At 33.6% G+C, this 17,399-nt stretch overlaps 1 protein-coding gene and 1 non-coding gene across 3 annotated transcripts in view; both read left to right on the top strand.

Moving 5' to 3' along the window:
* LOC107995662 (uncharacterized) overlaps nt 1-17,399 on the top strand; it is an 89,220-nt gene that overhangs the window by 13,107 nt on the left and 58,714 nt on the right. For both annotated transcript variants that reach the window (XM_062073882.1, XM_062073883.1), the window contains exon 2: nt 10,313-10,568. In XM_062073882.1, coding sequence (XP_061929866.1) covers nt 10,338-10,568 — 231 coding nt within the window. In that variant the 5' untranslated portion in view covers nt 10,313-10,337. The remainder of the gene's footprint in view (nt 1-10,312; nt 10,569-17,399) is intronic.
* On the top strand, nt 6,402-6,473 carry Trnae-cuc (transfer RNA glutamic acid (anticodon CUC)). Its single transcript has one exon. It is a non-coding gene; the product is annotated as a tRNA-Glu (tRNA).

The raw sequence follows: 17,399 nt of genomic DNA, 5'->3' as shown, positions 1-17,399 counted from the left end.
CATTCTTATGTATTATCGTCACGAGGCCAAACCGAAGGTGTAATACGTTTCAGTCGGCGTTCGATTTAGCCTCCATTTTGCTTGTGTGTATATGTGTGTTTCGTTTGGCGCCACTATCAAGTGTTCAACTTGTTTCTTTTTATTGTTCCTTCATCCTTGTTTGCTGATTATATGATTAAGCTGTTTACATTGGTCGGTATTAGGCGATATTGTGTAATAAATATTATATAATTGTAAATTCAAAGTAATTCCTTCAAATTCAAATAATAATACAGAGATGTTTTTTCTTGAGACCGAAATTTCTTCGATCGATCGTGATTATTGGTTACTTTTAAGTTAGATCGTAAGATATTCAGACTTAAGATGTATATTATGGATTATTGTGTAGGAAAAAATGGTATAAGAAAATAGAAAATTGCGGGATATTATAGAAAATATAATATATAATATTCAGTGGAGATAATTTATTTTTAGTTTGAAAATCTAGATCTCTTTCCTTTTCACTAGATCGACCTGAATAATCGAGAGAAGATACAAATTAACTTGTTCTGAATTCTCGAGCAATAGAACGGAATGTTCATTGCTTAATAACGATCCAGGGTAAAAATTAGATATAATTTGACGTACACTTTACTTAATTAAAAAATATAATACATTTTAGCTGATGAAGATTGAAGTTTAATATAATCGTTACTTTGAAACTGCAAGTATATTATTAAAGCCAGCCTTCATTATCGAGCTTGTAAAATTTTTAATTTTCAAAATGGGAATATGATTTTCTGTAGAGATTTTTATCGTAATTTAATCTTAATATTTATTCAATTATTATGAACCCTCGTAACTGTTTGCTCGATCTTTGAATTACTTCATGCAAAATTGATCTATAAATATAAATAGAATTTTAAATGAATAAGAAAAAAAAATTTATAACATAACACAATTGTTAATACACCTTATATTATCTTAAAAACGTCAATTGTTGATAAAAGATTCATTTGTTTTTACAAATAAATTAAAGATTCCAAACATCATATCATAAAAAAAAATCCATAAGGATTACACTCCACGTATGAACATTGCCCAAAATTTAATTACTCTAGAATTGCAGCGTCAAAATCAATACACGGAAAAATCCGCAAGATCCGCAAAATTCCATTACACGTGAAATTGTTCGTGCGTTGTACAAAGAGCCTGAAATGCCAAGAAAAAAGAAACTATTATAAGCATTAAAATTCCATCCATACCCATAGGAAATTCGGTCAAAATTTAATCATATCCAAAATTACATTACCTATCAATACCTATAAATAGCTCCATAACCAAGCCGCTTTTCAAAATTCCATTATATCAAATTCCCGGAAAATTTAATCAATCCAAAACTTAGGAAATAAATCCTCATTTCGCAAATTACGGGCTCGTTCGTGCATCCTAAAGGAATTCCTGTTGCGTTTTTATCCGTATCCGATACTGCAAAAGAAGGATCGATCGCGAGTTAGACCGCGAGTCACCGCAACCTCGTGCAGTCGCTTCGCTTTGGTCCTCTTGGCCAGTGGGGGCTCGTGATATTTAACGCGTGACCGGTTCGGCCAGTTTTTCCCGAAGACCGCAATCGCGATGGCCAACATTCGATACCCGGAGCGCAGGTGCACCCTGAAAAAAATTCGCGCGAGCGCACCCCCTCGAAAACGCGTAATCCCGCGAGATACAAGGCGAGCGACCAGAAGGGGGGAAGGGAGAGCTTACAGGGATATTCCAGATTGTGTTCCACAAGCGCCTCTTCGCCATGTCCTTTTGGTCGATTGTTTTTCAGCTCGGTTAGGTGTCCGAGTCGGGTTTATTATGCTTTGAAGAGTAGTCGGAAGGGGGAGAATGAGGATTTACGTGACGGTAATGCGAAATATTTTTGCGGTTTTATCGTTAGCCATTTATTATATTCTTTTGTGTTCGTGTTCGCGAGGCTTGTTGGTTTTGATACGGAGTCGAATCGAAGAATGTGTTTTCTCTGGTTATCGTTGACTGTTCTTCGTCGTTGATTAGATTAAATTAATGCTTAATGTGAATGATAGCGATTTTTTAATAGATGTGATAAAACAATTTGTTTTGCTAATTTTAATATAAAGAATTTATATTGAATCATTGTATATTATACTCAAGATGTCTCGTATAATAGTGAATCGTTTAATTCAATAATGTGGCAGTTTGTGCCAGAAAAATTGTAAGAAAGCAATAATAATTTTTGTCGAAATTTCAATAATAAGAGAACATCTGTGGATGAAATTATAGCAACTGATGCTTTCGAACATGGAATCCTAGAAAGAGAATTAAAATTTGAATCCTGAAGAATTAATCCTGAAAGAAAGAATACGTAACAATTATTGATAGTTTCTTATTGTTATTCGATTAAATATTTAAAATAAGATATTAAAAATGAATGATATATATATATTTTTTATAATGTAATAAAAAATAAGAGATAGATTTTTTACTTATCATGGATGATTTACCTTTTTTCCCGATGGAAGAACACGGAAATGGAAACACTTTTTAATCTCACCCTCTAATCGATACGAGACAGGAGCGTGATGAATGCTCGAAAACTTTTTAGCTTACAAACCACTCAATGCGTTATCGGCACGAAAAGTTTCGGAGGCATGCTCATATAAGTGGAAAATCCTTAAATCCCTCGAGGCGAAAAATGGTTCCACCAAACCTGGAATTACCACGTCGATCACCTTCCCTGAATGAAGGGTTAAAATCCTACTTGACGCATTCAAATCCTTCACGGTGAGTGTATACGGTTTAATCGATGCAACTTTTTTTTCATTCATTCACATTTTTCTTTATTTTTCTATTCAAAATAATTGTAGTATATTTTTTAAAAAATTTATGTTTCGAACAAATAATAATACCACGATGAATCATCCCTTAGATTTTATTCATTTCGTTTCATCGGAGAAAATTCAACTTCCTGTCTTTTTCATTCGGTCTCAAATATCCACTGATCTCAGCTCGAATTATAATGATATCTTGATCGTATTTTCATGTGATTGTCTGACAATAATTAAACTAGAATCTTTATTCATGGGATGGAGTCCAATAATAAATCTCGTTTGTTTTCTTGTGAAGAGAAAAAAGAAAGAAATTTCGATTAATCTTTTAAGGAGATTGATATTCACAATTTAATCGAGTGAAACTTATTCTTATCTCTCCTATTCTCTTCTCGCTCAAACTCAATTAACTCAATAGAAAAGTCGGCAAAAAAAACTTTCGAAATCAACTGTATAGAAATTGAAATTTAATTAGAACCTCGGTCCAAACCAGGAAGCAAGATCAAGATAATCGATTAAATTTATGCCCGAACAATCAACACGAAATTTTCATCCTGCTTATTCAATGCGAATCAGAACGTAATTACGAGTAATTCTTTCTCTTCCCATCTCATCCGTCCGTCATCTCAAAATAATCCAACTCCGAACCGATAACTCCCGTCGAACAAATAAATAAATAAACAACAATTTCGAAACGTTCTACAACAAGCAACCCCCTCAAACTCAAGATTCCAAATAAATTTCCACCACTCGAAAAGGAAGAACATCTTCCACGAGAGTGCCTCTTCCACAACTTTCCTCTCGAAATCTCTCCTCTTTTTTTCCATCCATCTCCCGATCAACCTTCTCGCCCAGAGAAGAACCTTCTCCCTCCCCTAACGACGAACAGGCGCTAAATTTTTTTCCCCTCCTCGTCAACGATCCTCCTCTCCGGCGAGAGGAGCACTGCCAACTTTCTTCTTGTGCCTTCGCGTAATTGTTTACGCCCGCGTCAAGCCACTCACCGAGATCGAAAAGAAGAAATTCCATCCGCATTGCGGCGAAACGCGATCGTGCTGACGCGTACATAAATCCGGGGCTTCGGCCACGGCATATCTTCGCGGAACGACGATTTTTCATTTAATTCCCGGCGTGCGTATCCCTGCGTGTGATAACAATCCGCGAGCGTGGCACGCGTTTTAATTACTTTCGCGAAATTTCGCGCGTACAAGGAATGTACATAAAAAAAAAATTGGGCAAAAATTGCAAGTTTGCAAGATGTATTATGCGCGCTGGAAACGTTACTCGCGTGGGTTAAAATTTCTCTCCCTTTTTTTTGCGACGATGAATCGCGAGAGGAAGAGGGTGAAATTGTTTTCGAAGCGTTGGCAATGGGTGGAGATCTCGAATGAGAGATAATTGGGATACGACGAATCCCATGGTGAAGCGAGATTGATTGGAAAATTTGAGGAATGAGTTTGGAATTTTAATGCGAAACTGATTAATCATAGTTAGATAATAAATATTCGAGTTTATTTATTGGTGTTATATTATGGCTGGGAAAGAAGTGTTGTATCGTTCTTAAATGTTGAATGATTATCGTTTGAGTAATTGAATTGTCGTATTATCGGGCTAATTTACATATTGAACGCGAACAGATACATAAGCATCTTTTGTAAAGCAAGCAGCGTGGATGATCTACGTCTCCGTGTTTTAACAACAGATAGAAGAGAGTTCGAAGAACAGTAAACGTAGCTATTAATGGACTTTATGACTATGTTGTCCGGGGTTGTGAATACATGTAACAAGTACATGTTATAGTCGGTTTACATAGTGGAGCAATTTTATTTTCATAGCTATGCTAGCGTGAAAGTTGCACTAACATTATACTGATAACACCAATTTATAGTAACCATATCACTATCTATATATAATATTTCACTCATTAATATCTTTTGAAATATTGTTAAATTAAAATTTGCTTAAACGCTATAAACGAACTCGAATTTAATATTATAAGCTAAAGGATTATTTACAGATCAATAATAATAATTATAATATAAATTTAAAACGGTATTAAATTTTAATAATGACAGTTTAACGTTTTGTAACAATATAACGATCAAAATTATATTATAATAAAATTTTCTTTTGTAAAATATTTTCCAACTTATGATTTAATGCAATTCAAAAAAAGTGATATTTTCAACGTTCTTAAAAATTCTTTGATGGAAAATAAATTATCGATTGGAAGAAGATATTAATTGATGAGCTTTCTTTCACACGGATTGCAGATTCACGCGATACCTCCCACAGTCGTCAATTCGTGCGTCGAAACGGAAATAACTTCGGAGATAGAGCGGCAGAGACCGCATTTACGCCATAATGTACGATCTCCCCTTCTGTCGTTTCCGTTTTTCGCTCTTGTCGCTCCCTTTTCTTTTCTTTCTTTCAGCCGTCGCGGCATCAAGCCGATTTTATGAGAAAATACGATAATCGTCGCCATATACGGACACCGGAAGCGGCCTCGATGCTTCTTTTTAAACTCCTTAATTTTCTATGAGAACCCCGCTTGGCTTGCCAAAAATGGAGAAATCATGCTAAACCAAGAGACGACTTTTTTTTCAACTTACAAGTAATTGTCATTCTTTTTTATTTGTCTTTATTCAGAACTCTTGCTGATTGTTTTTAACATCTATATAAGGAATTGTAAAGGATAAAAGAATAAAATGTTTAATTGCAATTTGAATTATTAATTTTTTAATTTTTCATTGTTTGTTATTATATATTTGTTTATTTGTTTTCTTCTTCTACAACGTCATAGACATTAGTCGTATTTATAATTCAATGAATTTAGAATATCCTTCTTTGTGTTTATTCAACAAGAAATGTATTATTTTTTAATTAAAAGGATTAGTGATATAAGTAGCCAATAAAACTAGTTTTTCGGTAGAAAAATTTGGAATAAAATTGTGTGAAAAGTATCACAAAAGTTCACAGCAACGAGAAATCTTTATTCTCATTCGAGGAGCATAAAAATCGATTCGGCATCGGATGCGTATGTTTTGCGTTCAGTCTGATTGCACAAATTTACCCGTTATACCGTTAGAGTCGTGAGTACCGTAGAAATACTGAAAAGAGACGACCAGGCGAAAGAAACCGAAAGAAACTTGACAAACGTGTAGATGGTGGTCGTCTATAAATACGCTTGTGTACATTGTCATTCAGAACAACGAAGGCTTGTTATACCAGCATGCATAACACGTAGAGTATAGTTTTGGAAGGAGAATAACGTGGCGTAGAAAAGCCTTACACTTTTCGATACTAGACGAATAAATTGAAAATTTATATGAATATAAATTATCAACCAAAAGGAAGGAAGAAGATGCTTCGATATTAAAATAAATTTAATAGTCGAAAATTTAATAATTAATTGTTTTTTAAAGACTTTTTTCCGATTTTTAATTTTAATTTTATTAATTTTATAGAATAATTTATTTTAAATTTCATTAAGAATTTATAATTATATAATTTTTTAAAAATATTTATTTTATTTTATCGCTTTAAGAAATACGAAGAGAGTAACTGCATATCTCCGGTATGGTCTAGTGGCTAGGATACCTGGCTCTCACCCAGGAGGCTCGGGTTCGATTCCCGGTACCGGAAATTATTTTTTATTTCATTTTTTTTTCCATCAAATATATCAATATTTATAAGATAATATATTACACTGGCATACATCCAGATCTAATTTTGATGATAAATTGGAACGTCAATATTTGTATGAGATTTTTGTTCATTTGTCAGAAATAAAGTATTCATATGCCATATGTATATATTTATACTATATATCCATAAGGAATTGTATAATTGAAAATTATTTAAATTTATAAAATATACTACGTAGCAGATAGAAAAGATATATATTTCGCACATATTCGCAAAAGTTGAACATGTGTAACACGATATTTTGCATTGATAGCACAATCTAAAATTAAATCTGAGAATTATAATGAGAATTAGTATGAGAATAAAAATTGACTATAATTTTTAATATATCCCTCTTGTTTTTCATGATTAGAGAAATCTGGCAATTAGCTAAAAAATGTTGTTAAATTCTATTTATAAATCGAATCTGAAAAATGAAAAATATTCGATAAATTTCTATGATCTTCTACAAAAATTTTTATAAATCATCCCATTTTCTAATATTATATTTCTTAAAATTATCTCACATTATTTTATAAAAAAAAAAAATATTGCAAAACTTTTCCAATGTACTCATCAGTCAGTATTTCAAAATTAGTCGCATCACAACTTACACCTTCAATCTGCCCCTCCATCCAATGCAAATTATTCATCCATTCGTTACACCTCCAACTCGATTCTCCATCACCGAGCGAATTACAAGCACAAGCGGCGAAGGAAAAAGTCCACGAGCCAATATACAACACGTAATATCGTTCGATTGACCTGAATCCATTCCAATTTCCCACCATTTGACATTTCTTCTCTCGACCAACATACACAGCGCATTATAGAAATATTCTTCCTCTCTAAAAATTTACTCGCACGTATAAACATAACGCGTATCGAGTTTCCTACGTTAGCTCGCCTCTGCTTTTGACAAGCGAAAAATATCGTGGTCGCATTGTTACCGAACCCTGAAAGCGACCACGAAGACAGCGAAAGCCAGGTTACCACTCGAGCACGTAGTCCCTCCAACCACTTTTCTTGGCCCCTCGAAATTAACGCCGACCACTCAGCCGTACCATTTAGCGTGTCGGGTTATGCCGGTCCAGCCGCTCTCTTTCTGCCTCCTCCACGTACCGATACGTATCATCTTTTCTCAGCATTTTTACTTTTCCCTCCTCTTTTATTTCTCTTTTCTTTACAAAAGAAATCACGACCACCGTTTTTCTTTTCGTCCATGAATTTTGTCAAAGGGATTTCGGTCAAAATTTACTTAGGATTCACCTGTATACGTGATTTTTTTTCCCTTGGAAACGTGGATAGAATATATTTATTTTTTACCTTTCTGTTTATGGGTATTGTGAAAAGAATTCGATTATTTTTTTATTTATTTTTGAATATTTTTGAACGTAATCAGAGTTGTGGTTGGATAAGATGGAATTCTTTTTGAAAATGGTTTTACAAATGAAGTTTAACTTGAATTAACTTTGTAACCAGTTCTTCTATTAATGGATTTTCTTTTGACTTATTCATTCATTTATTTATTAGTATAATGAAATTTAGCACATTTGATATTATTATCATAAAAAAATGTTGTTCGACTTAATAGGAGCGTATATCATACGCCATGCAAGTCTTAGGGTGTCGGAAATATATAACCAACGCGTTGAAGTTTATTTCCGAATCTCCAGGAAAAAGAGATCGTGTGCATGGAAGAAGCCTATTTTTGATGATTTAAAAAATGAAAATAAATTTCCTCCGTTGTTCTAAAAATTTTCATCATTTCAAATCGACACCGGCAGTTAAAAATAGATACCTTGTGCATCACGTGTTCCACCAACAACGTAATTTTAACGGTACTATGACTACAATCGATTTTTAATCGATTTCACGCTCACGCTTGCATGCAATCTGAATCTCTATAAACCCACAATTTTCACGATTTTGCAATCTCACACAATTTTTTCTATTCAATGTATGTATATACGTATGTATGTATGTATGCAATCGAATTTAACGATCTCCAATTTCAAGATTTGCCAAACTGGAATTATTAACAAGCAGAAAGGAACGAGCACTCGATTAAGTATCAATCGTACCTCGTTTCATTAATGCGCTTGGGGGAAAGTGTAAGTGTTTACATCCTGCATCCTGTTTCTTGCGAGGTAAACGACGATTCCATTGACTCCGGTTTCTCTACGCAATTCAAATTCATATATAACGGTGACAGAAGGAACGTAAGGTAATATTGCTCGTTCATGGGTAAAAATAGGACGCGATAGAGAGTGTGAAGAATCGATATCGTGTGTTTACCGTTACCACACTATCCCGTGTGAATCTTGCTAGGCAAAAGTGGGATCCCGCTTTTTCTATTTGATCAGAATTTTTATACGTCTGGAGATTTGTACGTAGGAAGGAATAACAATTGTTAAATGTGAAAATATCATCGATAATTTATCCCATTTAATAAATTGATAATATTTTCTGAGGGAATGAAGGGAACTTTATAAGAAGTTTGATTATTTTTTAATTTTTTTTGTACTTTAGAGTTTTCTTTTTTTTTTTTTAAGTGTTTTAATTCGTTTAACTAAACCAAATCCTTCGAACTTTTCAAACTTCAAGGTTTTGGAATTTTATTAGCCGAGAATTTACTCTATGAAAGTAATTCAAAGAAAATTCTATAAATTTGGCATTTTGATATTCCTTTCCAGTTTTTAATCGATGATTTCACTCACGCTATAAAAAAAAATAAAAAAACGTCTTCGATGAGCATCGAATTATTCTTGCTTATGATCAATCAGAGCCGCACTGTGGCTACGCGGTTTCCTTGAAGATTCTCGATCGAAGCCGCATTCCGTCAGACAGAACATTGGGGTGCAACGAGAATGGCGGTGAATATCGATTCGACGTTCATTGATTCGTTGAACACGATTTCTTGGTATTGTTACAATCGCTTGATACGCGATGCGTTACGCTACTGTTCGCCGCGCTATCACATTCCACTTGTAATATACTCGGTGCGTATGATGAAAGATATTGAATTGAATTCGTAATAAATAATAACTTTGCCATTGCTATTATTACTGTACCTTCTTGACACAATTAACACTTGCAACTGACTTTTTTTCTTTCAATAAGATACGGAATGTAATAATTTCCAATATTGAAAATGTATAGTGATATATTATATCGTGAATTATCTTCGTATTTGACGAGTTAAATATTGATTTTTAATCTTGGAATGATATTTACGCAGAATTATTCCCCTTTCGCACATTTTTCCGCAATTTATTTAATTTATCCAAGAGAATTGCCTATAAAGGATCACGTTGTCCCCTTTATTGTTTCCGCAAAATTTGTTCCACGATTATGTATGCAAGTAGACTTCCGTATGACCATAGTTTTATGAGTCTCTCATTCTCTACCCTGCAATTTACCTATATCCTGCCCGGAGATGTAAAAAATATTTTCTCCACTTAAAACGAAACGTTATTATGAAAATGGGATTTCTTGGGATTCGGAAGAGTATCTTCTATATTTCGATTATATTAATTATAAACCAGAGTTGAGAAATATTTTAATCATATTTCACAAGAGATTAACATAGAATCTGAATTAAATTTGAAAATTCTTCCAGTCAATTATAATTTAAAATTTATTGGATGATAAATTTTCTCAAAATTTTTGGAACCTCAACACATTAAAAAAATGAATTTGAAGGAACGTCATCGATGTTAGATAATTAAAAAATAAACATGAGATAATTGTAAGAGATATTCGACCAATGAAATTTCGATTTCTCGTTCCCGCAGATGACACAGACGTAGCTGACCGAGGATGGCTTCCATCATGGGGTTACAGCAGCCAGCTGCATCCCAGGACACCGTGGATTACACTGGATACTTGCAATCGACGCAGTGCCATCAGATCCATGGAAGTCAGTCGAATGGACAGATCCAGTCCGCGCAGAAATCATCGTCCAATGATCATAATACCAGTTTCACCAGCACTAAAGGATTGCTCAATGGACCTGGTCAAAACAACTGTTTTCTCAACAGCGCTGTTCAGGTGAGATAAATCTTTTTTTACGATAATACGGACACACATTGGCCTTAAAAACTTTACAGCCTCGGAATATATATACATACCTCTTTATCTTTATATTTTTTTTAAACTATTACCATTAAACAAGTTTTACATTAATTCCTCTTTCGATTTGATCATGTGAGATAAGATGAAAAAAGAAGTGCCAATTAAAAAATATATTTTAATTTACGAAATAATTCTTTCAAAGATTGATAATTATTCTTAATTATGCTTATAATCATACTTTATCCCATCTCAAAATTCAATTCACCATTTAATAACGAATTCAACAAAATTACCGTCATCGAAAAATACTCTATTCGGATAAGAACATTGTGAACGACGACAAAACATCGACATCCTGTTTCGCAAATCGCCTATATCGTATGCACCTGTCTACAATCATCGATCACTCTCGTCTAACGAAAATCGAAGTTTTTCCTCTGCATCCTCTCTCCGTTCGAATTTCCCGCCGTTTCCTCGAGCCGCTCGAAAGAAGGTATCACGGTTCATTAATGGAAATAATTTCGCGGCTTGGAAAGAAGCCTTCCCACGTACCGTTAGAATTCGTTGTGTCGATCTGTTTTTTCCCAGCTTTTGTGCACGCCGCAATACGCTATATCCGATACGTAGCGGTAATTGTAACATCCGCAGGAAGCAATTACACACGGCTCGGTCTCGATTAGAACAATCGATCGGATTTCGAATAAACGGCCGTTGTCCGGGGGACAAAGGTGGCTCGATTCGAGCTTTTGGCTTCTCGTTTCAACGAGGATTGCGTAACGTAAATCGAACCTCGAAAATTTTCGATTAATTCGAGTAATTCGAGTTTCAGCTCGAGCAAACAGATTCGAAAATTTGATTCGATTCGTTTCCTGCGATCCTTTTCTTATTCTTCGTAGATCGCACGATTCTAATTTGTGAAATGTAACATCACGCTGGATCGATTCACTTTGATTCCCATTAATTGATTGAAGGAACGAAAAGCAAGTTTTTCGTTTAATTCTATTTTATTTGTAGATGTAGGGGCTACACGTGTAATTTAAGGAATATGATAAATTGTAAGTTGATTTATCATAATTCTTTCATAAGTATATACGTTTGAAAAGGTTAAGGATTGAGAAAAAATTCTGCCTGAGGCAAAATTGTAAATGATATCTATTTGTAATTCATACAAGCTGTCTCTTAAAAGTGAAAGGATTCAATAAATTTCAAGATCAACTTCGTCTTGTTATTGTATTCTCTATTATTTTTTCTTTATTGAAAGTATAAATTATTTTTTAAAAACTTTAATTCGTATTGATTTAATTAGGATAAAGGAATTTTTCGCTTATTTTTTATTTTTTCTCTTTGTTTGCAATATGGCTTCTGCATTTCTGCATATGCCTCGTCGAAAGGCGCCTTCTTGTATGCAACCGGATAGCTGAACATGCATTTCAGCGCGTTTACAAAACTTTTTTTCTTTCACATGTTCACAGTAATTTCATCGTGTAATTCAATGTAGATAAGTATAAATATTTATACGAAAAAGAAGTAATGCATAAATTAAAACAAAAAAAAAAGATCTCAATCTATGAATCTTTTAATTTCCAAAAAGGGATTGTAAAAGAATTTTATTTATATCTTTTGATAATGAACCAGCCTATTTGTTAATTACAAAAGATTATTCTTACCGTTCAATAATATCAATGCAAATTCGAAAATAACGCGTTACTCAAACGATATATTAACGTGATTTTAAGCAAATCTCAAGACGAATATAAACGAAGCAAGAATAATCCACACGGATACACGAGTCACATTTTCTGTCTAAATCACTTCGAAACGCGAATTCGTAAGTTTTAAAGAAACAGATTTACAGCAAGACACTTACGAGCCCACCACCACCGTCCACAGTTTATGGCCACTGGTGGCTACCAAATCTTTAAGACCTGTTATCTCCTGGAAACTTTCGAGGTGGACGTAAATATTCATGCTTGGTAAGTGACAGGACATGTGGAGAATACTTTTAAACCCTCTCATCCTTCGCCTCTCTCATTTTGTTCCTCTCTTTTCCCACTTTCTTCCTCTTTCTCCATCTTTCTCGTGATCTAACAATTAAATACCAAAAATACAATAACGTTTTTCTTCGTTCCATCTTTAGAAAGATCATACTTTTGTTGTTCGTTCCTGATCGTTAACAACTCTGGTTTCTGAGTTTCTAGAAGGAATTGTTGGATTGTTGGATTGTTGGATCCGTGTCGACGAGAATTCTGGTCTGGAAACACTCGAGATTAATTGTCGATATGGATATAATTTTTTATTTTTTTTTTTTCCAGAAGTAGAAAGTGTTTATAGATTCGACAAGGTTTCTACTGTTCACGTGCTCGAGAATTATAAAGCGATTGAATTATGAGAGGAGAATGCTGTTCGCGACTGGTTAACTTTCAGGGCTTTTCAACTCTCTTGTGACAATGGCTATTGTCTCGCTGCTAGAAATATTTCCATCTTAATTTATCGATGATTAGTAGAATTAATAATTAATTAAATCCGAAGAATTTATATTAATCATTAGAAACAGAGAGATTATTTTTTCGCATTCTTAAAACATTCTTCTTTAAATCCTTTTCTCAAGCAATATGCATATTTCGTTTCGCTCGCGTTACATGACCATAGAAAAGGCCAAATTTTTGAGAAATAAAAATTACCTCCAATGTTACATTCATGTCAATTAAATTACATTATTACTGAAAGCTGAAATTAAACAAACGCCTACACGCGAAGAAAAAAAGAAGCAATCTCAGAAACAATACGATTTATCGAACAGTCCATCAACGAGATCGTCATCGTCGTCGAGATATAGGAAACTTCACCATAGAATACAATTGTTTCCCATCGTAGCGATGCCACTTTAATCCCTATGTACGCGTGTGTGTGTGAGTGCGTGTGTGCATGCGTGACGTTCACTTTTCATTCGTGACACGGGACAAAGGAGTTACTTACCACACCCTGTCCGCGTGCACGTTTTACGCTTAAAACGCTTGTATTCACGTGTCACGTAAAAGCCAAGAGTATCGAGTACGCGTGCTTCATGTCGAATGCCGATAGCTAATAGCGCGATCGTTTTATTAGATTAGAAACCTTCGTCGTTCCTTCGTCGTGTATTCGCGCGTGTGTTTACCCACCTTTCATCCCCCGCGCCTTGAAAATTAATCTGTCTCATAAGAAACTCGTGAACTCGTTCCACGTTGATCGATGGGTGATTCGAATGTGATTGGATATCCCATACCTGTAAATCGAACGTAAATTAATCGTTTAGTTGTTGGTAATTGTTTATGTGGAAAATTTCCCTGTTTTTTCTTTTAGCACCTGTTCAAACAGATTGAAAAGATTCTTCTTTCTTGGTTTGGTTGAATAATTAATTCAAGGTCTCGTAGGGATATATAGTTAGTTAGTATCGAGTCAGATATTCAGAGCATGTATCAGTTTTGAAAATATAATGAAATTTATCTTTTTTGTATTATAATTGTAGTACAATTTGCAGTTTGTTTGCACGAGTTTGATTCGATAGATAGTAATACATTCGAGGGAATAATTTAATATGTGATATCAAAATAATTTTAATATTTATTTATCGTATATTTGTTCCAATTATTGCACAGCATTTATCTCGTTCAATCCGATCATACAGTAGGTTTGATTCAATTTCAACTTTAATTTAGTTTTCAGTTTTACTTGAAGCATGGCTGCCTCCATGTTCGTTGGCTATTCGCGTCATTAAATCGCCACAGGACAATACACTTTTGTTCATTTCTATAGGCGCGAGCGAATTTCATCAGATTCGTTTTGTTTTAAGATCAGACAGACTGTAACGTATCAATTTTTCTTTCGTTAACCTAATAACGTAATATCGTTTAATTTATTTCGTCTTAATCTTAAATTTTTTAATGATTTGAGCTTCCAAAAATTCTAAATTATATATATATATCAATTATTTAAAAAAAATACATAAATTTAACAGCTTCTCAGAAGATTTTTCTGAGAGAGCAAATACTCTAATTGCTTCAAGTATTATTTCAATCCGTTCCACGGCACTACGCAATTTTTCAATTCCATTCCAATTTTACAGCGACGACTTCTCGGTTCCTCCTTGTATTATTAATGCTTTCCAATTTCGCCCGCCAGTGGACGATGAAATTAAACAATCGCGGCCTGTATCTGTTAGGGCAGCGGCCGATAAATGGTAATTTTTATCGGTGCGATTTAATCGGCCCATAAATTAGCAACGTGGATTAATGAAACCCAGGAGTGTATCGTTCGAGGGTTTCGTTCGTCGAAAATGTTTCATTAGCAATACCGAACTAACGAACGAATTAATGATATAAAACTTGTTTTCGGCTCCGCTGTAATGGCACCTTGGGGCTGGCTAACGGTCCATCGACCAGTTTCGTCGCCGATGCTGATAAATGTTTGAACGTTCCTCGTTATCGTCGAGCAAACCCATATCGCGCATAAATTATGTTTTAGGCAACTTCATGTATATTTTTATGATCTGTTTCCACGTACACGTTTGTTTCCAATTTTTTTCATTTTTATAAAATATATTTTACTGGAGATTAGATTAACGTAAGAGGAGAAATTGATAAATAATTAAATTTAATTAAAAAAGAAGTAAAAAACAAGAAGGAATATTGCGTGGCATTTTTAATTTGTAACTTGATTTTTGTATTTCGATAAAAAGATACTTAATCAAAAGAAAAGATATTTTGAGTATATTTTATTCAGTATTTTAAAATTTCTTAATAAACTTAAAATAAATCAATGCGATTCAAAGATGAAACAACGACCCAGTTTTTGGATAATTGGAAACGATTGGGAAAGGATAGTTAATTGTTTTTTTAACCCTTCCTCTCTCATTCCCATTCTATTGGATTTTTCATTAATTGGAAACACTTTTCATCGTCGTTGAGGAACCATGTCTATACAAATTTAACGAAGAGTTTAAAGCGAGTCAAGCGAGTGGAAATTAAAAGTCTGAAAATAATTAAAACCTTTCTTTCTCATCGTTTCACGATGATAAGAAAAAAAAAAAAAGAAAATTGTATTCAAAGTTTAAGACAGTACTGATTCATGGTAAATTTTAAAAGTATAATTGATAATGAAGCTACACCCCTTTCTAGATAATAAAAGATTGAGTATATGAATGTATCTACATGTGTTTCTTTGCACTGTAACGTCTGGTTTCCATTAGCACGAAAGTTAATGACCCTTCGAACCAGAGCCATTTTGATCAATCATATATCTATTTTAGTAACTAAAATTCATGAAGTAATTAATCAAACATTGAATATATTTTCCTTGATAAACAAATCAATTTTGAAGATTGGCTAAATTAAAATATATCTTTAATATCTTTAATAATTTGAATTTATAATATGACAATGATATAAAATTGGATTGTTGGAAAATAATGAGGAATAATTTTTTAAATCAATAGAGTATCTTCAATGTAATATTCTTTCAGAAATAGCTATAACTCGAAAGATAATATAATTGACCAATAAATTCATCATTAGAAGCTTCCTCTTTAAAATATTTTCTGATTTATCTCGATATAATTTCCTGATTTATAATTATGTAAAGAAAAAGCTAATTTTTAATCGTTCATTATCTCTATCTTCATCGTTTTTCCGGATTTCTCGTTTTTACCTTGTCTCATTGACCTATCCCAAACTCCAGATAAGTGAGAGATTCAGAAAAAAATGTAAGTCACTGAATCATGGGCCTATTCTTGACAATGTGTTTGAGATCTTGAAATGAAAAGTAATTTCAATGGAATAGTTTTCTCCACTGAATTGCTTTTGATGATACAATTTTTAATTTTATCTTGATACAAAAGTATAAGTTTTGTAAATTTAATAATAATTTGTTGTGATATAATTTAAGATGATATCACATATATTTATATATATTTAATAATTTCTTTAGCTAGATAAATATTTGCAATCTGTAATGATTTGTATCATTTTAAGCTTTTTCATGATAATGCTAAATGAAAATCAACGTACGAACATTTGAAATTGAAATCATTCGTCGTTAACACGAATAAATGAATCATATCAAACAATGTTCGATTAATTTCTTGTTTTCACTTTAAATAATTCCATTTTTTTCCATCATTCGCATTGATTATACTCTGACTACACGATTTTATCATCTATACGTATCTCCACTTTTACAAACTGAATATAGTCTGAATTGTATTCGAACAAAGACGAAAGAAGCAAACCACCGTGGACACGTTTCGACGAACGGAAATAAGGAAGAGTATACGGTATTGCTTTATCGCCAGTTGAAGCGTTATCTGGCGACTTGTACCGGTTAATGGGGCTAGGTTTTGTATTATCTGGCGACACAACATCGCGATGCTCGCGTATTTCCCGCGACGAGATAACGTTTCGTCGACGAGGCTGGGAGAGCAAAAGAGCTTTGGAAGATTTCCAACGACGGAGATTAGGTAACGCGTTATTTTACCTTAATCTCCGCTCGTGTGCTTAACGCCATTTTTAAAGACACTCGAGAACTGAAAAGAGTCGCTCGAGATATCATTCTTTCCCTTCTAGCCCGATGAGAACCGATTATAATTCGTCGTTGTATAATTATCGGCGAAAGGCATCGGATCACCGAAGGAAGAAAATACGTGCGAATATCGAGGATAGTTTGGAATTAATTTAAATGAGAGAAATCTATTTTTATAAAAATTGGAAAAATATACCTCGTTATAAAAATAACCAGACAAAGTAAACGATACAAAATTCACACTCTAACTGTTTC

This window comes from Apis cerana, linkage group LG4, assembly GCF_029169275.1.
Source record: "Apis cerana isolate GH-2021 linkage group LG4, AcerK_1.0, whole genome shotgun sequence".
NCBI lineage: Eukaryota > Metazoa > Arthropoda > Insecta > Hymenoptera > Apidae > Apis > Apis cerana.
Note: the sequence above shows the minus strand (reverse complement) of the source record. Positions and strands in the feature narration are given on the sequence as shown.